This window comes from Trachurus trachurus (genome assembly GCF_905171665.1).
Source record: "Trachurus trachurus genome assembly, chromosome: 5".
Lineage (NCBI taxonomy): Eukaryota > Metazoa > Chordata > Actinopteri > Carangiformes > Carangidae > Trachurus > Trachurus trachurus.
Window position 1 is genome coordinate 6,387,872 of NC_139896.1, and position 23,483 is coordinate 6,411,354.

Sequence of the window (23,483 nt, forward strand, 5' to 3'; positions counted from 1 at the left end):
TTATTGTGCACAAATGATCCTGCCTTCATATAATACATACAGTACATACATACATACAAGGTTACAAGTATACATACATAATAACCTTGTAGATATCTAATTTAACAGCATCACATCATTATCAGAGGGCAGTTGAAGGTTATCAGTCTTGGCCAAACATATGAATGAGTTTGACTTTTCACTTGTTCAATTGTTCAGACCTCTTGAAATATTAGGTCACAGATATGAGGGGAACCAGAGGAGTATAAAAGAGCCTGCAGAACTTCAGGTAGTTGTACAGAAGCAACATGGGCAAACTACTCATTTGCGTCGGTAAGCTGAACTCCTTAGTCTTTGAATCTTCTCACCAAATATCTTAATTAGTGCGAATGCTGAAAGCAGGCTTTAACATTTTTTTTTACACTAATCTTCAACAATTTAAGTAATTTCCGACAATTTCATTTAAAAGAACCTCCTTTTCACCGGTTCTACTTTAAATCTACTGTCAGCTATTGCTCCAGCTATGTTAGTTGCTTCGTCAGCTTTCTTTAGCTGCCAGGTTCGACTGTATTGCAGCAGACTTCAACTCTTCAAACTCTTCAAATGTTACACTTAAATCTAGAACTTTTGTTACTCTGCCTCTTGAACGTTTCTACGGCTTTTAGCCCTTTTAAAGTCATTTAGAGTTTTCAGCTTTAGCATATGCCTTTTTCAACATCGTTTCAGCAGTTAACTCAGCATTGTTTCAACAATTTCTTCAGCTCATTCAGCATTGCTTCAGCAATAGTGTTCAGCTGCTTTCAGCATTCACGCATTTTCTGCAGGAAATGCTTTCTTTTTCTAGTTTAATTTCATCTTGCATGCAGACTGATTATTAACTCAACGTTTCTTCTCTCTGCAGGTCTGGCACTCCTGCTGCATGTGCAGCTAGGTAAGTATAGCCGTTTACCCACTAATGTGAATCCAATTTAGGGTAAGGTGACAAAATGTGACAGCGACTTGTTCCCTGTGCTGCAGGATCATCCTACACCCTCTCCTGTTACTTCACGAACTGGGCCCAGTATCGTCCCGGAGCAGGAAAGTACACCCCCACCGACGTTGACCCATGTCTCTGTGACCACCTCATCTACGCCTTCGCTGGGATGGAGAACAACATGCTCACCACCTACGAGTGGAACGATGAGAAGCTCTACACACAGTTCCAGGCCCTGAAGAACCAGTGAGTACAGCACATGACAAGGATTATAGTCATGCATGCACATCAAGATCAAGTGTTGGGTTTTTAAAGTTGATGTTGTTGCCGCTTGCAGGAATGGCAACCTGAAGACCCTGCTGGCCCTCGGAGGCTGGAACTTCGGCACTCAGAAGTAAGTGTTGATTAAAAGAAACGTGTCACGTCACTGTGAGGAAGGTGCAGCTGAGCTCTGAACGTCCTCCTCCTGTGTCTCCACTCCAGGTTCACCACCATGGTTTCCAATGCTGCCAACCGTCAGACCTTCATCAAGAGCTCCATCTCATTCCTGCGCAAATACCAGTTTGACGGTCTGGATCTGGACTGGGAGTACCCCGGCGCCCGCGGCTCTCCTCCTCAGGATAAGCAGCTCTTCACTGTCTTGGTTCAGGTCGGTCATACTGATATTGAACAACTGATATTGTGTTCCTCAGTTGCTTCAACAACAAACTGAGAATTTGGTGAAATCTTTGACAACCTATTTAACTTCTTTATTTCAAATAACATTAAATCTTTTTCTTTGATCGCACTCTGACACTTTGTTGTACACTTTTCCAGAGTTTTATTTGAATTTTCAATATCTCTAGCAAAGGTAGAAGTTCTGTCTGCTTGACTTAACGGGATATTTCAAAATTTCTGACCAATTTGATGCATGGGACAATAGTTATGAGGCCTGAAAACCTTCCGAACCTTCCGTAAAAACAACAAAAATTGCAGTTTTCACAACATAGAGCCCTTTAAATTCTGTGCTCCAACCAGTCTCAGGTTACTGTTCACCTTTATGCAGACGACTCTCTTCTGTTCGTCATACACTGACTATGAACATTTCTGTCTCGTCTGATAGGAACTGATGAGCGCCTACGAGGCCGAGGGCAGGAGGACCAACCGTCCTCGTCTGCTGCTGACTGCTGCTGTCGCTGGTGGAAAGGGAACCATCGACGGCGGATACCAGATCGCTCAGATCGGCGCGTAAGTGCACAGTATGCAAACAATAGGGCTGCTACACACCGTCTCAGTAGTACACAGCTCTCACTGAATGAATGTTAAACATTAAACCTCCACAGTGTCCTGGACTATATCCACGTCATGACCTACGACTTCCACGGCTCATGGGAGCGCAACGTTGGACAGAACAGTCCTCTGTACAAGAGCCCCGTTGACCAGGGAGACCTGATCTACTTCAATGTGGTGAGTGAAGGGATTTATATGTTTCTGTAAATGAGTAAAAATGACATTAAGGAGCAGAGATACTCACGTTGGTCTATTCTTAGGACTATGCCATGAAATACTGGAAGAGCAAAGGTGCCCCCGGCAAGAAGCTGCTGGTTGGTTTCGCCACCTACGGCCACAGCTTCCGCCTGGCTTCTTCCTCTAACACCGCTGTCGGAGCTCCCGCTAGCGGCGCTGGACCCGCTGGACCTTTCACCCGTCAGGCTGGTTTCTGGGCTTACTATGAGGTATGTGCTAACCTGAACCCCCAACACCTGTGTGTGTTTTGTGTTGGTCCTTAACCCTAATTGATTGTCTTCTTGCCGACAGATCTGCACCTTCCTGAAGGACGGAGCCACCCAGGCCTGGGACTCTTCCCAGGAAGTGCCATATGCCTTCGGCTCAGGTAACTGGGTTGGATACGACAACATTAAGAGCTTCCAGATTAAGGTAAGAAGTTGCGTATCATTACTTACCTTCATGTCCTCAACATTTGTGATGATGATGACTGCAGTTTAACCTCCGTGCCGTCGCTCATGCGCTCTGCAGGTCCAGTGGCTGAAGCAGAACGGTTTCGGTGGAGGTTTCGTGTGGAGTCTGGCTCTGGATGACTTCTCCGGCACTTTCTGCGGCCAGGGAAGATACCCCCTCGTCAGCAGCCTGAAGAAAGGCCTTGGAACCGGGTCTGGTATGCACGAGATACATCTCTTCACCTTCTATATCAATATTTGCATACAACTATCAATTTCACACCTATTCCACATGTAACTCTTGCCACCTTAGAACCCAATATTGTTGTACCTCCCAATCACAGTTCTGTATACTTTATCGTGGGCCAAGAATATGGAATTTATTACCTGTACATTTTTTTATTTATATATCTTTACAACAATTTAGGAGAGCACTAAAGTCACTCCTGCTAACCAGTCAATACTTTCCACATGGTCTGCCTATCTAAACTGGGATTATTTTATATTTCTTCTCATATGTTTATCAAGCTTTTGTATTGCATTGTACAATGTTAAATCATATTAAACCATGTTTGTATTTATTATGTATGAACGATTTTTGTACCTCACAAATGTATGGTCATTAGCTTAGAACTGTAGTCGGAGAATGCCACCCTACAAGCCCCTGGAGGGTTTTTTTGGGCATTTCCCCTTCACATTGTCTTGGATTTTAATATGTTATATCTTTTTTAAGTTTTGATATGTGAAAATAAAAAAAATAAAAAAATGTTTTCACTTCATAACATCTTGAATTCCTCTCCTCTCCTCAGGATGCAGTGTTCGTCCCGATCCCCTGCCCCCAGTCACCCCTTCTCCCGATGATGGCGGCGACAGCGGCGGCGGCAGTGAGGGTTCTGGCTTCTGCGCCGGAAAGGCCAACGGAGTCTACGCCGACCCATCCAACAGGAACAACTTCTTTGAATGCAACCGGGGAAAAACCTACGTTAAGAGCTGTGCTGCCGGCCTCGTTTTCGACAGCAGCTGCAAGTGCTGCAACTGGGCCTAAAAGATTCAGAGCAGCGCTTCACACTGGTTGTTCTTTACTTAGGGTCTGAGTTAAACAACATCTAACATCAAACCATCCAGCATCTTTATGTAATCTGAATAAATAAGCAACTTTAAATCTCTGATGTGTCTTTGTGTTGTTCATCTCTTCACTTCTCTGATGTGTTATAATAAAGTACCATGACTGCAAAAAAAAACAACACACATGAAAAATTAGTGCTTAAATATTGATGCATTGCTACTTTTTATTTCATGAACTTGGAAAAATATAAATAGATTTAAATTTAAACTGTGGCGGTGAGAAAGTTTGGCTGTCCTACTAAAGTACTGAATCTTTAAAAGACATCACAACTTCAACATCACCCGTTTGTCGTCACGCACTCTTCCTGCAGAAAATGTCAATGGAGAAGAAAAACATAATGACATTTAACATAACAAAAATATGTTAGCAGATAAGACATCACACAAACATGTACATATCTACATTAAAACACATGCACACATGTCTAGAAATATAATCTGTAGACATAAATACTGGTCTAATCTCAATGTCTTTGTACAGTATTACTTAGACTGCCTCAATTATAATAAGTCTAAATAAATATAAATAAAAGCTGGCAAAGATTAAAAAGAATTATCTTATTAAGAATTTTCACACCAAAATAACTTTTTTTATAGAATACTTTTTAAAAACATGGATTGAATCTAAAATGTAGGCCATTTGGAGCATTTGCTTGCTTACCCTAAATTATACTCAGAAGATATGATGGTGGCTCCCACTGATTTGTACTGAACCCCTATGCACATTTGCATTTACCACTTTAACAGAAACATTTGATCAGTCTTTGATGCTTTAATAGATGCTTTAATTTCCCTGCATAAATAATCATAAAGTCTTTATTTTTCAGTATTATGCAAATGCAGAATTGTCACTAATATTGTTAGTTTTATTTCCCATAATATTTTAGTGGTAGCCTAACTGGTTCTTATTAGGGTCCGGGCAGCGCAGCTGCCAGGACACTATTGTATTCCTAGGAATTCTTCTTCTTCTTTCTTCTTCTTCTTCCAAGGAAGTCATACTTCCTGATGAAGAGCTATGGGCTCGAAACGTTACTTTTGATGTGCTAATAAATCTGCACATAAGGGAGCTATTGTGTGCGGTCTCCTTCTTTTGCCTTTCCAAGGAAGTCATACTTCCCATGGGCGAAAACTCACCAAACTTCACAGAAACATCCGACCCCATGCCAGATTTACTCAACTCCAAGGACATGTGCCCCCCCTCCTAGGGGGGGGCACAATAAGCGTTTAAATTTAAAAACTTTAAAAATTCCTACCAAACCAACGGTAGATGCTACAGTGTTGAAACTTCACCACAATGTAGCCCAGATACTGCTGAAACGTTTGTCCACTTAAACTCATTACAAATTATGAAGTCCATCACTCTGTTTTTTTCAATAACTGTAAAACTTTTAAAATGTATCTCCTCCCACAATTTTTGCTCAATTGACACCAAACTTGCTACAGAGCATCTCCAGACCGTCCTCCACAAAACTTGTTTCTCGGATTTTTGATTAAGCAAAAATTGAGCCTACAGTGCATGAAAACGTTTGACTGTAAACAGTACTGTAAACATATACCATCAAATTCTTGATAAATACATTTTCAAACTTCCTGAAAAAAAAAGACAATATTCTGGAGTCATGGTTGATGAAGTTTGGCAAATATCAGAATTTTAAGTCAAAAACTGAATTTTTGAGAACATTTTGAATTCTGCTCTCATGGGAACAACAGCAGTCAATGTGAGAGTGGAATTTTTAAACATCAGATTTTCTCTTATGAAGCAAAACACTCATCATTAAAAACAAATCACCAACATTTCCATGCTGTCAAGATGCAATTTATGTATTATCAGATTTTTGTTTAGATAACTGAATTTCTGACATTTTGACAATTTCATCACAACAGCTGCCCGGGCACTGACTCACCTGAGTGGATAAATGAAGCTACACAGCAGGTCTCACTACCAGACAATTAGCTCAGCGAGTTAAGAGCTGGTTCTTGGTGTCAGAGATTGTGAGTTTGAGACCCAGCAAGGGCGATGATGATGATGACAGATCAAAATGTCAGATGTCCTCAAGCTGTTTTGCTGTCTAGATGCAATTTATGTATTAACAGATTTTTTAACAGACCAATTTCTGACTTTTTGACCATTTTTGAAACCTGCGTTCACAACAGCTGCCCAGTCACCTCCAGATAATTAGCTCAGTGAGTTAAGCGCTGGTTTGTGGTGCAAGGGGATGTTGGTTCAAGACCCAGCAAGGGTAATGATGATAATGACACATCAAAATGCCAGATGTCCTCATGGTGACCTCACAGCAAGCCTCTAAATTAAAAAAAAACTAAAACAAATAACTTGGACTGGACCATGGGCAAAAGCTCACTAAATTTTGCACAAAGGTCCAGTGTCATCTTCTTCTTTCTACTTCCAAGGAAATCATACTTCCCATGGGTGAAAACTCACCAAACCTTACAGAAATGTCCAACCCCATGCCAGATCCCATGTATTATCAGATTTTTGTTTAGATAACAGAATTTTTGACCATTTTGACCATTTTCGAAATCTGGCTTGACAACAGATGCCCGGGCATTGACTCCCTGAGTGGATAAATGAAGCTACACAGCAGGTCTCACTACCAGCCAATTAGCTCAGCGAGTTAGGAGCTGGTTCTTGGTGTCAGAGATTGTGAGTTTGAGACCCAGCAAGGGTGATGATGATGATGATGATGACAGATCAAAATGTCAGATGTCCTCAACACGAAACACAAGACAGTTGTACTAATGATGGCATCACAGCAAGCCTCTAAATTTAAAAATCCAAATAGCTTGGACTGGACCATGTGCGAAGGCTCCTAACATCTTAGAGTCACAGTAGATGTTTAACAAATACATATCATTATTTTACCTCAAAAACAGTTTTTTCTTTTTACTGTGGTTTCAAATCTGCCTGCACGACAGTGAATGGCTTACTCAATTTGTGAAGCCACTGTTGAACTGCCACTTGTCAATTAGCTCAGTGCGATAGACAACGGTCTTTGGCCCGAGGTTGTGGGTTCAATCCTCAACTGATGCAAATTGGACATTATAAGGTAAACTGGCCTGTCTTCCTAATTTCCTGTTTGTTGCTCAGAATTGCCTAAATTTGCCCGAAGTACCCCGGACCCGACCCATCACTGCGCAGCAGCCATAATTCTTTTCTTTTCTTTTTTAGAGCAGGGAAGCATTAAATTGCCTAAAAGTCTCCAGAATCTGGATGTTTAGGACCCTGATGTCCACCAGAGGGAGCTGTTGAGTGATAACAAGAGAAAATCTTTTAGCCTTAAGAGTTAAAGAGTGTGGAGGCTTTGAGTTAACATTTAGTTAAACATTGTTCAGTGCCCTGATCAGAAAGTAGCACAGTCCTTGGAGATCTTTTTTCATCTGATTCTGATGATCTGTTGAAGGAAACTCTGTAACACTTTATAAGTACACACTATTAAGCAGCATTAATAAATACCAGTTAGTGCTTATCAGTGATGAGTAAAAGATTTTTAACTGTGTTTATAAACTACATACTAATAAATATTCATGTGTTATAAATGATGAATTCAGTATTTAATGCTTAACTAACGCTTAATAGTGTGTACTTATTATAAAGTGTTAGCCTACCAGAAACTCAAATAAGTCGTCAGTGTCACAATTTTGTACAAAAACTAAGTTTCCACAGAAACAATACCAGTCTAGTTAACTCAGGTCTTTTCTCTTACTTGCACATATACGGTTGGTTTGGTAGCTATTTTCAAAGTTTTTAAATTTAGACGCTTATGATCCTGCCTTCATATAATACACACATACAAGGTTACATACATAATAACCTTGTAGATATCTAATTTACCAGCATCACATCATTATCAGAGGGCAGTTGAAGGTTATCAGCCTTGGCCAAACATATGAATGAGTTTGACATTTCACTTGTTCAATTGTTCAGACCTCTTCAAATATTAGGTCACAGATATGAGGGGAACCTGAGGAGTATAAAAGAGCCTGCAGAACTTCAGGTAGTTGTACAGAAGCAACATGGGCAAACTACTCATTTGCGTCGGTAAGCTGAACTCCTCACTCTCTGAGTCTTCTCACCAAATATCTTAATTAGTGCGAATGCTGAAAGCAGGCTTTACCAATTTTTTCATACACTAATCTTTAACAATTTAAGTAATTTACAACAATTTCATTTAAATGAACCTTATTTGCACCGGTTCTACTTTAAATCTACTGTCAGCTATTGCTTCAGCTATGTTAGTTGCTTCAGCTTTCTTTAGCTGCCAGGTTTCACTGTATTGCAGCAGACTTCAACTCTTCAAATGTTACACTTAAATCTACAACTTTTTATACTCTGCCTCTAATGTTTCTACTGCTTTTAAAGTCATTCAGAGTTTTCAGCTTTAGCGTATGCCTTTTTCAACATTATTTCAGCAGTTAACTCAGCATTGTTTCAACAATTTCTTAAGCTCATTCAGCATTGCTTCAGCGATAGTGTTCAGCTGCTTTCAGCATTCACGCATTTTCTGCAGGAAATGCTTTCTTTTTCTAGTTTAATTTCATCTTGCATTGATGCAGACTGATTATTAATGACTCAATGTTTCTTCTCTCTGCAGGACTGGCACTCCTGCTGCATGTGCAGCTAGGTAAGTACAACCGTTTACCCACTAATGTGTATCCAATTCAGGGTAAGGTGACAAAATGTGACGGCGACTTGTTCCCTGTGCTGCAGGATCATCCTACACCCTCTCCTGTTACTTCACGAACTGGGCCCAGTATCGTCCCGGAGCAGGAAAGTACACCCCCACCGACGTTGACCCATGTCTCTGTGACCACCTCATCTACGCCTTCGCTGGGATGGAGAACAACATGCTCACCACCTACGAGTGGAACGATGAGAAGCTCTACACACAGTTCCAGGCCCTGAAGAACCAGTGAGTACAGCACATGACAAGGATTATAGTCATGCATGCACATCTAGATCAAGTGTTGGGGTTTAAAGTTGATGTTGTTGTTGTCGCTTGCAGGAACGGCAACCTGAAGACCCTGCTGGCCCTCGGAGGCTGGAACTTCGGCACTCAGAAGTAAGTGTTGATAAAAGAAAAAAAGTGTCACATCGCTCTCCTCGCACCATGAGGACGGTGCAGCAGAGCGCTGATCGTCTTCCTCCTTCTGTGTCTCCAGGTTCACCACCATGGTTTCCAATGCTGCCAACCGTCAGACCTTCATCAAGAGCTCCATCTCATTCCTGCGCAAATACCAGTTTGACGGTCTGGATCTGGACTGGGAGTACCCCGGCGCCCGCGGCTCTCCTCCTCAGGATAAGCAGCTCTTCACTGTCTTGGTCCAGGTCGGTCATACTGATATTCAACAATACACTGACTGCAGTCTATCCAGGTCGTCTTGTTGTGTTCCTCAGTTGCTTTAACAACAAACTGAGAATTTGGTGAAATCTTTGACAACCTATTTAACTTCTTTATTTCAAATAACATTAAATCTTTTTCTTTGATCGCACTCTGACACTTTGTTGTACACTTTTCCAGAGTTTTATTTGAATTTTCAATATCTCTAGCAAAGGTAGTAGTTCTGTCTGCTTGACTTAACGGGATATTTCTAAATTTCGGACTGATTTGATGCATGGGACAATAGTTATGAGGCCTGAAAACCTTCCGAACCTTCCGAAAAAACAACAAAAATTGCAGTTTTCACAACATAGAGCCCTTTAAATTCTGTGCTCCAACCAGTCTCAGGTTACTGTTCACCTTTATGCAGACGACTCTCTTCTGTTCGTCATACACCGACTATGAACATTTCTGTCTCGTCCGATAGGAACTGATGAGCGCCTACGAGGCCGAGGGCAGGAGGACCAACCGTCCTCGTCTGCTGCTGACTGCCGCTGTCGCTGGTGGAAAGGGAACCATCGACGCCGGATACCAGATCACTCAGATCGGCGCGTAAGTGCACATGCAAACATTAGGGGCTACACACCGTCTCAGTAGTAGGCTACACACCTCTCACTGAATGAACGTTAAACATTAAACCTCCACAGTGTCCTGGACTATATCCACGTCATGACCTACGACTTCCACGGCTCATGGGAGCGCAACGTTGGACAGAACAGTCCTCTGTACAAGAGCCCCGTTGACCAGGGAGACCTGATCTACTTCAATGTGGTGAGTGAAGGGATTTATATGTTTCTGTAAATTAGTAAAAATGACATTAAGGAGCAGTGATACTCACGTTGGTCTATTCTTAGGACTATGCCATGAAATACTGGAAGAGCAAAGGTGCCCCCGGCAAGAAGCTGCTGGTTGGTTTCGCCACCTACGGCCACAGCTTCCGCCTGGCTTCTTCCTCTAACACCGCCGTCGGAGCTCCCGCTAGCGGCGCTGGACCCGCTGGACCTTTCACCCGTCAGGCTGGTTTCTGGGCTTACTATGAGGTATGTGCTAACCTGAACCCCCAACCCGTCTGTGTGTGTTTTGTGTCGGCCCTTAACCCTAATCGATTTTCTTCTTGCCGGCAGATCTGCACCTTCCTGAAGGACGGAGCCACCCAGGCCTGGGACTCTTCCCAGGAAGTGCCATATGCCTTCGGCTCAGGTAACTGGGTTGGATACGACAACATTAAGAGCTTCCAGATTAAGGTAAGAAGTTGCGTATCATTACTTTACCTTCTTGTCCTCAACATTTGTGATGATAATGACATGCAGTTTAACCTCCGTGCCGTCGCTCGTGCGCTCTGCAGGTCCAGTGGCTTAAGCAGAACGGTTTCGGTGGAGGTTTCGTGTGGAGTCTGGCTCTGGATGACTTCTCTGGCACTTTCTGCGGCCAGGGAAGATACCCCCTCGTCAGCAGCCTGAAGAAAGGCCTTGGAACCGGGTCTGGTATGTACGAGATACATCTCTTCACCTTCTATATCAATATTTGCATACAACTATCAATTTCACACCTATTCCACACGTAACTCTTGCCACCTTAGAACCCAATATTGTGTGAATTTATTGAATATGGAATTTATTACCTGTATATTTTTTAAATGTATCTTTAAAACAATTTAGGAGAGCACTAAAGTCACTCCTGCTAACCAGTCAATACTTTCCACATGGTCTGCCTATCTAAACTGGGATTATTTTATATTTCTTATCATATGTTTATCAAGCTTTTGTATTGCATTGTACAATGTTAAATCATGTTAAACCATGTTTGTAATTATTATGTATGAACGATTTTTGTACCTCACAAATGTATGCTCATTAGCTTAGAACTGTAGTCGGAGAATGCCACCCTACAAGCCACTGGAGGTTTTTTTTTTGACATTTCCCCATCACATTGTCTTGGATTTTAACATGTTATATCTTTTTTTAACTTTTGATATGTGAAAATAAACACACACACACACACACACAAAAAAATGTTTTCACTTCTTAACATCTTGAATTCCTCTCCTCTGCTCAGGATGCAGTGCTCGTCCCGATCCCCTGCCCCCAGTCACCCCTTCTCCCGATGATGGCGGCGACAGCGGCGGCGGCAGTGAGGGTTCTGGCTTCTGCGCCGGAAAGGCCAACGGAGTCTACGCCGACCCATCCAACAGGAACAACTTCTTTGAATGCAACCAGGGAAAAACCTACGTTAAGCGCTGCGCTGCCGGCCTCGTGTTCGACAGCAGCTGCAAGTGCTGCAACTGGGCCTAAAAGATTCAGAGCAGTGCTTCAAACTGGTTGTTCTTGGTCTGAGTTAAACAACATCTAACCATCCAGCTTAAGAACATCTCTTTTAACGCCTGCCGCTGATCTTTATGTAATCTGAATAAATAAGCAACTTTAAATCTCTGATGTGTCTTTGTGTTGTTCATCTCTTCACTTCTCTGGTGTGTTATAAGAAAGTACCGTGACTGCAAAAAAAAAGAAGACATTTTGGGGCAAATTTTAAAGTGAAAAGAAGTAAATGACATCCCTGCAGCCAACACACATGAAAAACAAGCACTTAAATATTGATGCATTGCTACTTTTTATTTCATGAACTTAGAAAAATATAAATAAATTAAAATTTAAATTGTGGCGGTGAGAAAGTTTGGCTGTCCTACTAAAGTACTGAATCTTTAAAAGACATCACAACTTCAACATCACCCGTTTGTCGTCACGCACCCTTCCTGCAGAAACTGTCAATGCAGAAAAAATATATTAGCAGATAACCACAGGCAATATATAAAGACAACAGACAAACATGTACATATCTACATTAAAACACATGCACACATGTCTACAAATATAATTTAGACATAAATACTGGTCTGATCTCAATGTCTTTGTATTACTTGGACTGCCTCAATTATAATCTAAATAAAGAATACTTTTACTTACTAAACATGGATTTAAATGTAGGCCATCTGGAGCATTTAGCATTTCAGACTCAGACTTTGCTTACCCTAAATTATACTCATAAGATATGATGGTGGCTCCCACTGATTTGTACTGAACCCCTGTGCACATTTGCATTTAGCGCTTTACCAGAAACATTTGATCAGTCTTTGATGCTTTAATAGATGAACTGCAGTTTTGTCATACAGGACAATGCCACAGTGTAATTTTTCCTGTATAAATAATCATAAAGTCATTATTTTTCAGTATTATGCAAATGCAGAATTGTCACTAATATTGTTAGTTTTATTTCCCATAATATTTTAGTGGTAACTGGTTCTTATTCTTTTCTTTTCTTTTTTTCTTTTTCTTTTTTAGAACAGGGAAGCATTAAATTGCCTAAAAGTCTCCAGACTCTAGATGTGTAGGACCCTGATGTCCACCAGAGGGAGCTGTTGAGTGATAACAAGAGAAAATCTTTTAGAAATGACATGACCAGAGAGTGTAGCCTATGGTTTATCCATTTGTGACTATTTCTTTAATGTTGACAGTTTTTTTCCCTGTTATTTCTGTTTAGTTGATTGCTATGGACAAAACAGTTGCCCAGTTCTATTCAACTTACATTAAATGATCAATTTTGCATTAGACAGATCTGAACCTTTAGATAGTTTTTTAAAAGTTGTATACGTTGTATGCACTATGAGATTGTCTAGTTAATAACATACAGTAGGCTACAAAGCAAATATGGCAGTAAAGACTTGAGTGACCCAGAGGCTTTTCTTTGGTCACACATACTCAGAATAAGTTTTTTTATGAACTGTTAAATAATAAACGTCTCTATCTCAACTCTTGCTGATTGTCCCATATTAAATAATAAGTCAGTGAATCAGCCACAGTGAACTTAAATCAGCTCATGATCTTTTTATAGATGCTGTGGCGGCTGAGGCGGCTCCTCCCGCTGCAGCGAGTCATGTTGTCACGTTGATGTTGATGCTGCTGCAGCGGTTCAGAAGTTTTATTTTAGTTTTTGGAGACGTTCACAAAATAAAACAAGAAAGGGTGACACAGTTAAGTCAGAACTGAACTTCCTATGTGACCTCACTGACTCATCAATAAGTATCTGTGTTGTTGTTCACCTTATCAGCCGTTTCCCTGAATCAAAGTGGAGATGTGACTCGTCTGTGGTCCGACGACGAGTCATGGTCCTGTTCCTGGGATTTTATTTTTATTGATCCACGAGTTTTAGTGACAAAACTATGAGCTTCTTCTTATAGAAGGTGACGTGAGTTCCTGCTGAGGCTGAACACTGAATCCCCACTGATTTAATGTGACAGAAAGATGTTTTTCAGCCTTTTTGTTTTTATCTTAACTTTTTATTTCACTTCCAACATTTACATAATCATAAACACCATGTCAGCTGCTGTTTTCTCAATTTTTCAACAGGAAGTAAAACTAACAAGGACAAAATAACAAAACAACAGTAACAAATGAAATGGAGGGGAAAAAAACAGGAGGTAAAGAGATACGCAAGTAAAATTTAAGGGGGAAACATATCAGATGGGATATTTAATTATGTAAATTGTAATAATAAACTCTTGCCATGGGTCCACATATTAATAAATATATCTTTATGGACTCTATGTTGGGTCCATTGTGATGTTTCAAGCTCTTATTCCCAGAATATTTTCTTAGGACATTTAGGACACGGCCAACATGGTTCTCCAGTTTTTTGCACAGACAGTGTTTATTGTTTTCCCACACAGTTGCTCAAATAATGAGTTAAAAAAAACAGCTGCAAGAATAACTGCACACACAAATATGACTTCACATACACAGTAGATGTGCGGATAACAAGAGAAAAACTTCACAAATGTTGTTGTTGAGCTTTAGTCACATGTTTAGCATGAATAAACCTGGTTGTTATTCAGTGTTTCACTTTTTTTAATCCACATTAAGTCTAAATATAAAGAGTGCAGAATATCTGAATATTTTGTTAATTAACAAGAAACGGTGGCTTAAATAAGTAATGAATCAGAAATCGTTTAATTACTGATAAAAAAATAAACATTTTTGATGAAATAATAACAAATGCATCTAACGGTCTATTATGTGATGTATCTGATCAATAAACTGAATCAGACGAGTCCCTTTAACATGACAACATCTTCTCATTTCTGTCACTGTTCTGTAACACACATGCAGCAAACCAGGTCGAAAACCACTGACAGCACCTTTAACTTTGGTGTTCACAGAGGAAAGAAACGGACAGGTAAAAAAAACAAAAAAAGATGCATCACAGCCACGAGTTGGCGATCACATTTAAATCCACATTTACTTGTGGTTTGGTTTCCTGGTTCTTCCTGTGGCGGCAGCGTTCCTCGGAGTAGCGCGTTCCTCGGTGGACGTCCAGGTAGGGACGCCACTCTTCAGACGGAGAACACAACGACTTGAGACGCTGTCAGAGAAAAAGGCAAAGATTAAAGGGATAGTTCACTCAAAATTTTGGAAGTTAGAGCGGGGCTCCGTGCAGCACTGCATGTCCATATGATGGTTGCAAATGGATACCACTTTTCTTTGTAACAAAAAGACACACCAAAAAACATCCAAATACCTCCATAGTGCTCGTATGTAATGTCCGTCTTGTACTGAAGCCCCAAAATGCGAAATTGTTCAGAAAAAAATTAAATATTTCAAGCTTGTTTGTAGAGGAAGCTCCTCTTCCTGGTCCGTCCAAATCGCGCGAGATTTGGCTTCAATACAAGACGGACATTACATACGAGCAGCATGGAGGTATTTGGATGTTTTTTGGTGTGTCTTTTTGTTACGAAGACAATCTTATCCATTTGCAACCGTTATATGGACATGCACTGCTACGCCGAGACCCCCTGTAACTCAGAGAAGGCACGGAGGACTCTGAAACTTCTCCCAGCCCTTAGTCGACATGAGGGGGAGTAGATAATGAGTGCAATCTGAATTTTGGGTGAACTATTCTTTTAAAGAGGATTGTGAAGAAGATGAGTCTTTGTCTTATTAGCTACAGAAACAATCTGTCTCACCTTCCAGGGGTTTCCCTTTGCTCTCATCAGTTTATACACGGCGACAACAGGAATCCACATCAGGATGAAGGCGACCATGCACCAGCCCAGAGCCAGGCCCCAGTCGGGGAACGCCACCGGTCCGTAGCAGGGCCGAGCGAAGGTCACCACCGACCAGACCACGATCGTCTGGAGATCAGAGAGAGGCATCATGATGTGGTGTGATCTCCTAACCTGTAAAAACGTCTTCTAACACAACACAGAGTGAATGTTTCCTCAGACTCACCACGATGATGCAGGGGCTGATGAAGAACCAACACGCTCGCCACCAGAACCAGAAGGCGAAGCTCTTCTTCCCCAGCATCATCTCGATGTCCTTGATGAAACGGTTTCCTCCTGAGAAGCACAAGATCAACAGCTGCAGATCCAGGCTTTTCTCTGTCTAGTAGTAGATGTACTTCGTTAAACTACTGGCTACTACTACTCAGGCTATACAAGCTCTGAATATGTTATGATTATTTGACTTCACCTGGCAACCCCTTAGAGGTCTGTTGTTGTCTATGCCTGTTTTGCACAACATTCAGTTTGTTTCTTGTTTCTATGTCTTTATATGTATGCTGTGGAGTGCTCTGATTGTTTTATGCTTTGTTGTCTTGGAGAGGCCGGAGACAAATTTCCACTACGGTGGACAATTAAGTCTTTCTATTCTATTCTATTCTATTCTATTCTATTCTATTCTATTCTATTCTATTCTAATCTATTATATATATTATATATATATTATATTATATTATATTACTATCTATTAGTTTTTTTTTTGAGGATCTGTAGGCTACTTTACTTGAGTTTTTTTTTTTAAACAGGACTTTTACTTCTACTCTACTACATTTAAAAGTTAAAAAATATACTTTTACTCTGTTACTTTGACATTTGCCACCTCGTTACTCGTTACAAATTAAAATAGAAATATAATTAATCATCAAAGGATTATCTGGAATGGGCATGTCCGAGAAGACGAGAAGAAAAACGTGTGGTACTTTTGCGAAGATTAGAGGTAACGCAGTTAACGTTGACGAGGAAGTCACGGAAGACGTTACCACAGGAGGCACTTTTTTATGTTCTTAGGCCGACACCAGACACTTGATCGTATAATCCGTGCGCCTGGATTATCCAATGCGAAAAAAAATACCATACTTTCATCGCGGATTTACTCAAAAATGGAATTTTGCACAAAGTTTGGGCTCCATCGTCTGATAGAGGAGTTATTACACTAATGTTAAGACCCACAGTGGGCTCAAATTCAATTTTCTTTTCTGTACAGCTTTAAGTACATTTAATGTGAGCGACTTTAAGACTTTTACTCAAGTGATTTTCTTATGGGTGACTTTAACTTTTACCAAAGTCATTTTCAGTTATGGTATTTGTACTTTTACTTAGTACTTTATACACCTCTGACACACACACACACACCATGTGTCCAGTTAGTTAATTAGTTGTTATATTTACCGTATATGTAGCAGATACCAACGATCTCCAAGAGAGCCAAGAACAGCAGCACCCAGCTGGCAACGAACTGGTCGATCAGAGTCACCCAGTATATTCCTGCCTGTAGAAACACACACACACACACACACACACACACACACACACACACACACACACACACACACACACACACACACACACACACACACACACACACACACACACACACACATGTAGGATGAAGCAGGTCGACTGAACCTCTGTCAGACAACGGTAACGCTCAGGCAGCTTTTACCTGTGTGACACATGGGAGACCGAGGAGATAGAGGACGGCACACGTTGATATCGTCAGTAAACCACGTTTGGACTTGAAGACGTTTGGGAAGGCGTCCACCAGGCAGGTGGTGATCACCTCTAACCACCAGAGGAAGTGATTAAAACACACAACAATGAATTAAAACACAAAACAAAAAAACAGTAGTGATGAAGATGAGGATGTTTTGCAAATAAAACCGACTTCTCACCAATTCCTGCAAACTGAGAGTCCAGACCGACGGTCAGCAGCATGAAGAAGAACAGCACGGACCACAGAGGGGAGATGGGAAGTTTAGACAAAGCATCTGGATAAGCGATGAAAGCCAGGCCAAACCCTGCAGGAAGAAGAGAAAAAAAAGAAGCAAAAACATCAGGAAGTGGAAGTCGTCCATGTCTCCACTCAGATAATTGATGCCCACATGGTGTATGTGTGTGTGTGTGTGTGTGTGTGTGTGTGTGTGTGTTTGTGTGTGTGTGTGTGTCTGACCTTCCTTCACAACCTGTCCAACAGGGACGTTGTAGACGTGAGCCATGTGGCCCAAAATGGAAAATATGGCAAAACCTGCAACCACACTGGTGCCTAGAGAGATAGAGATCATTCAAAGTGATTAGTAACCTGTGGGATAATGTGTTTAAAGGCGTATTATGCAACTGAAGGAGGAAACACTTGCAGGCGTGCAGGTACATAAAAATGCATGAACTTCTATGCTACGGAGGCTCATGGGATTTCTTGGTTTCCCTCATCAAACTCATCAAATACACAATCCAACAACTTCAAAACAATATGGTGGACAAGTTGTGACCTGCACATTCACCAATACGAGACAGAGTTGTTTTCGAGGCAAATACAGAGACTGCTTGCTGAAAAACTGCCCGCAACGGGAACGCACATCAGCGGTTTTGAATGAATTTACCTCTAAAACAACTCTGTCTGGTAACGTTCTGTTATTATCTCATAGCGTGGTGAATGTGCAGGTCACAACTTGTCCACCAGAGCGTTTTGGAGTTGTTGGATTGTGTATTTGATGAGTTTGATGAGGGAAACCAAAAAATCCCATTAGCCTCCGTAGCGTAGCTCTGAGCAGCTCGCGGCTCTGCTCCGCCGTTCTAAAAATAGCTTGCACCGACAAATAAAGGTAACAAACCTACTCCCTTTAAATAATTTGCTCCCACCTGCATTAGTGAGCGTCACTACAAATGAGTCTTTGAACACGTTGTTGTTGAAGTTGTTGTAGGAAGCAAGTGTCAGCACTCCGCCCCAGCCGATAGACAGAGAGTAGCAAGTCTGAGTTGCTGCATCTTTCCAAATCTAAAAAAAACAAAAAAAAACCACACAAAACAGATCAGACCAACTCCTCATGTTGCATTAAAACAAAGCAAAGGCACTGGTTTCCTACCTGTGCATCAGCCAGTTTGGACAGATCAGACTGGGAACCGATGTAGAACTCTATCCCGTCTCTGGCGCCCTCTAGTGTCGCTCCTCTGACCAGCAGGATGAAAATCACCACGTACGGAAAAGTGGCTGTGAAATACACGACCTGCAGAGACAGAGGCCAAGATGAGACAGTGATGAAATTACATTCCCTCTTTTGTTTTGTTTTTTCTTTGGTGTCAAAAGAAAATTTGGCAACACTTTATAATAAGTACTCACTATTAAGCATTAGTTAAGCATGAATAAATACAGAATTATTCATTTATAACGCATGAATACTCATTAGTATGTAGTTTATAAATACAGTTAGTGCTTATCAATGATGAGTAAAACATGTTTAACTGTGTTTATAAACTACATACTAATGAGTATTCATGTGTTATAAATGATGAATTAAGTATTTAATGCCTAACTAATGCTTAATAGTGTGTACTTATTATAAAGTGTTACCGGAAATTTTAAAATGTTGCTAGCTCTGAGTTTTACCTATTTCATTTCATTAAATTCTTTCTATATATTGTACATTGTTTCTGTATTATGCTGAATTATAAGTGTCTTTTAGCATCTGTAAAAGCACGTTATAAATATAATAATTATTAGTATTTATTTATCAATTCATTATTTATCTATTTATTTATTTATTAGGGCCTGTCAAGGTTCATGTGTTTTCCATCTACCTCTGCTCCTTTTCTGCATGTGTTTGATTTTTAAACAAATGTCCAGTCTAAAAGTTAATTGTCCCAAAAATATGATAACAAGAATATGCGCTGCTTATTTTCTTTTCAGCTACACACTCGGCTAACACACTGTTTACTGCTGCTGACTCAGGTTGTGATAATCGTCTCTATAATCTGTCAGAGTGAATCCTGTTGCTGTAGATCCATCCAGGCCTGATGTGCTGCAGGTCGACCTCCTTATATGTTACTTTCAGGCTCTTAGAGAAGCTGCACAGACCGATGTGATAAAGGCAAGCTGATGTTTACGGGTTGACGACGACGGGCTGCTGACGTACTTTCCCTGACGACTTGATGCCTCTGATGAGCGCTGCAGTGACGAGCAGGGAGCTCAGCAGCAGACACAGGGCCAGGTGCCAAACCACCGGCCCCGTTTCATCCAGACCGCTGGATCTCTGCAGAGCCACAAGACTGAGGAGGAGGAGGAGGAGGAGGAGGAGGAGGAGGAGGAGGAGGAGGAGGAGGAGGCACATCAGATGCTGCAGTATGACAAGTGTGTGCACATTTCTCCTCTGTGTGTGTGTGTGATTCTTACTCCCAATACTTCTCACTCGGACTCTGGATTGAAACTGCGTTACGGTCAAATGTAGGACAAGTGATGTTTTCCTGAGTCCAGTTGGAAACTAAAACGCCAAACAGAGAGAAAAAAAAAACATCCATCTGTGAAGCACAAGTTTGATCTGATCTGAAGTGGTTTGGCACCGAGCTGCTCTTCACATAGTTTATCATCTTTCATTAGCATCAGATTTAGTCACAGAGGGCTGCTTTCTGCTTTCTGCTTTCATGCTGCACCGCTGTTTGAGAAAGTCAAGGTTTCAAAACCACTCATATTTTTTTGTCATACTGATCCACTCAAAGTTACTGTAAATCATTGCAATTAAACCCTCACAAGTAAAAAGCCGACACATCATCAATACACCTGTTCTACCTGCAGAAACATATTTATTTTAATCTGCTTTGTGTCCACAGACACAAGTTCTGCAGCTAACAGCTATAAGTGTTACCTACAGTATCATGTTGGGGGAAATGACTATTCAGCACTTCGACATGTTTCCATTGCACATATGTATATACAATTTAGACCATATGTAGGAAATAACTCAGTAAACCCACACATTCCTATTGATTTAAAAAAAAAGAAAGAAAAGATTTTGTGCAATGAACTCCAGAGTGTGAACACAGGAGTGGACACACTTGTGCTCTTTCTCCTTTGTGCATTAACACTGAATTAACAGAATCAATATTATAGCATTATCTTGTATTCATTTCTACCTTCTCTTTTCAATGCACTATGCACTGATGAGAAACAACCTTTCATTTCTCTGTGCAAAAACTCTGAGAAATGACAAATAAAGTGAATCTTCACTATTGACACTTGAGCAGTAATCGTATTATTGCAATACCAGGAAAATATTCTTGCTTCAGGTTAACATCACTGTCAGATTCTCATGTCTGATCATATGTTTTTATCACTATCATTATTTCATGAGCAGGAACAGGAGATGATACATCACCTATAGTCGTGTTGGACCAGGGCACCGGAGACTGGAAGGAGGCGAACATGTAGTACAGGCTGTATCCGATGATGACGTTGTAGTAAACGGACACAATGAGAGTCACCATGACCATGGCAATACCAAGACCTGTGAGGGAGGAAGCTGATTTTTAGAGTCTCTCCCTACATTAACTTACAGTAAAAGGATAGTTCAACATTTTGGCAAATTGACCCATTGCCATTATCCTTATAATCATAACAGTAGGTTTGTTAGCTTTAATTGTTGGTGCAAGCTATTTTTAGAACGGCGGAGCAGAGCCGTGAGCTTGGTTTCCCTCATCAAACTCATCAAATACACAATCCAACAACTCCAAAATGCTCTGGTGAACAAATTGTGACCTGCACATTCACCACGCTATGAGATAATAATGTAACGTTACGAAACAGAGTTGTTTTCTAGGTAAATTCATGCAAAATAACTGATGCGCGTTCCTGTCGAGGGCAGTTTTTCGGCAAGCAGTCTCTGAATTTACCTCTTTAACAACTCTGTTTTAAAAATTATCTCGCACCGACAAATAAAGGTAACAAACCTACTTCTATGATTATATAAGGTTTATGGCAATTGGCTAATTTGCCAAAAACTTGAACTATCCCTTTAAAAAACAGAGAAGGCGCAAACAAACAGTTAAATAGAGGTAAAGTGTAACTGTGAGCAGCTGCTGTCTTTATCTTCACAACCTTGAAGCTGGGACTGCATTAACTCAGATGGGAACAATTCAGCAAGATTCCTTTGCATTTAAAGGATTTGACTTGTTTTTTGTGTTTTTTTAAACTTGGCTTTACTTTGATCAAGTGTAATCTGTGATGTATTTGGATTTAAAACAGGTTTTAAACGGGTCTATGTAAATAGACACATACTAACAGCGACCATAAAAAACCAAATCACCATGAACTCCTTTTGAAGTTGTGTGAGTCTCAGTTTGTTGACTGTTGACCATTAACCACAGAGCGTTAACTCTATAATCTTACCCTGCAGTATGGGCACCGCTCTCCATACGTTAATCGGGCCTTGGCTGCAGAATTGACCTAAGGCACTCTCCAGGAAGAACATTGGGATCCCCATCACCACCAGCATCAAGAAATAGGGGATGAGAAAGGCACCTGTTGAAAAGAGGGAAGCCTCAGAATAAGAGAAACTTTATAATAATTGATAAAACGGATATAGAAACAGACACCAAATCCCTACGTACCTCCTCCATTCCTGTAGGCCAGGTATGGAAATCTCCAGATATTTCCCAGTCCGACAGCGTAGCCGATCGTAGAGAGGATATACTCCCTCTTACTCGCCCAGTTCCCACGTTCGGTATTCTCGTCCCCATCGTCCACATGTGTGTCCTGCAAGAAAAAGTGGTAAAAGTTGTGTGCAATATACAAACACTTATTCTTTCTAACACAATTGTGGGATATATTTGAATTATTTCCGATTATTTCCACTCTTTCATCACATTACGTTTGGATGTTTTGACACAAAAACACTTAAATCCTCAGTTGTATTCAGTGTAACTATTGTGTGCAAATTACAGTGAGTTAAAGAGTCTTGTCAAACTGGTTTTGCAATAATAATAATCCTACCTGGTCGACAACGGCAGGATTTCTGAAGATTAAATCCTTGAAGCTCCTCCAGCCGTATTTCCTCATCTCCCTTCAGCTGCTTGTTTTTGTTGTTGTTAAAGAAAAAAAAGAAGTCTGGATAAGAGATTGAAATGGCTCAGGTTGGTCTGTTTTAAACTGCCCCACCTCCTCTGACAGACAAAGGAGTCATGTTATCCAACCAATCACCAATCAGACAACCTCCCACCACCACCCACGGCTCTGTGCACCTGCTTTTGTGTGCACATTTTATCATTTTTTAAAACTGGAACCATGATTTAATGCACATTAGTGGGAAATGTCCCTTTTGTATAATATTAGTAACTCACCTCAGCACCACTGGAGCTGATAAACCGAGCTGGAAAATGTTGATCTCAGTGTAATGACAGGATTTCATTCTGACCCTGATATTTGCTGTGGTTCCTCATTTCCTCTGCACGGTGTCATGCTCCCGGAATAAGAATAAACACATTCTTTCTTGATAACAACTTCATATCATCTGTGCTGATTAATGGACAAAGCTGTGGAGCTGCAGCAGCATCATCCAGTAACAACACTGCAGCGTGGTGAGATTGTTGTGACTCAGGTGAGTTTCCACTAACCACATCATCTTTAACAACTATACTCCCATAAACCCGTAATAATCCGCTGCTGCTGTGACTGAGCTCATGCTGGTCGCTGACACCTGCACATAATGACCGGACTGTAATGACAGAACGATGCTGTCACCAGTCACACAGAGGTACTGTAGGCTAAAAAAAAAAAAAGTCCTTAAGTCATCCCAACACATGTTGAGTTAATTCCATTCTTATAAACTCATTATCCGTCTCCTGTTTCTTAAAGGGATAGTTCACCCAAAATTCAAATTTCACTCATTATCTACAGTACTCACCCTCATGTCGACTAAGGGCTGGGAGAAGTTTCAGAGTCCTCCGTGCCTTCTCTGAGTTACGGGGGGCCCGGTCCGCGC

At 40.9% G+C, this 23,483-nt stretch overlaps 3 protein-coding genes across 3 annotated transcripts; 2 read left to right on the forward strand and 1 right to left on the reverse strand.

Annotated features, from left to right (window-relative positions):
• Positions 1-278: 278 nt before the first annotated feature.
• On the forward strand, positions 279-3,934 carry LOC310985776 (acidic mammalian chitinase-like; the record flags this gene model as incomplete). Its single annotated transcript, XM_083971435.1, has 11 exons — positions 279-312; positions 881-910; positions 997-1,198; positions 1,290-1,346; positions 1,436-1,601; positions 2,055-2,179; positions 2,275-2,398; positions 2,482-2,667; positions 2,750-2,869; positions 2,969-3,107; positions 3,699-3,934. The coding sequence occupies exons 1-11, from the start codon at positions 288-290 to the stop codon at positions 3,932-3,934; spliced, it is 1,410 nt and encodes a 469-aa protein (XP_083827561.1). The 5' UTR covers positions 279-287.
• Positions 3,935-8,037: 4,103 nt separating this feature from the next.
• On the forward strand, positions 8,038-11,701 carry LOC310985777 (acidic mammalian chitinase-like; the record flags this gene model as incomplete). Its single annotated transcript, XM_083971436.1, has 11 exons — positions 8,038-8,071; positions 8,625-8,654; positions 8,741-8,942; positions 9,036-9,092; positions 9,193-9,358; positions 9,838-9,962; positions 10,058-10,181; positions 10,265-10,450; positions 10,535-10,654; positions 10,756-10,894; positions 11,466-11,701. Exons 1-11 carry the CDS (start codon positions 8,047-8,049, stop codon positions 11,699-11,701), a joined length of 1,410 nt encoding a protein of 469 aa, XP_083827562.1. The 5' UTR covers positions 8,038-8,046.
• Positions 11,702-14,660: 2,959 nt separating this feature from the next.
• Positions 14,661-22,561, reverse strand: slc6a14 (solute carrier family 6 member 14; the record flags this gene model as incomplete). Its single annotated transcript, XM_083971239.1, has 15 exons — positions 14,661-14,822; positions 15,424-15,591; positions 15,689-15,798; positions 16,909-17,008; positions 17,183-17,301; positions 17,412-17,537; positions 17,690-17,782; positions 18,376-18,511; positions 18,600-18,740; positions 19,647-19,779; positions 19,904-20,028; positions 20,878-21,011; positions 21,893-22,024; positions 22,114-22,258; positions 22,496-22,561. 15 exons carry the CDS (start codon positions 22,559-22,561, stop codon positions 14,661-14,663), a joined length of 1,890 nt encoding a protein of 629 aa, XP_083827365.1.
• Between the last annotated feature and the right edge of the window lie 922 nt (positions 22,562-23,483).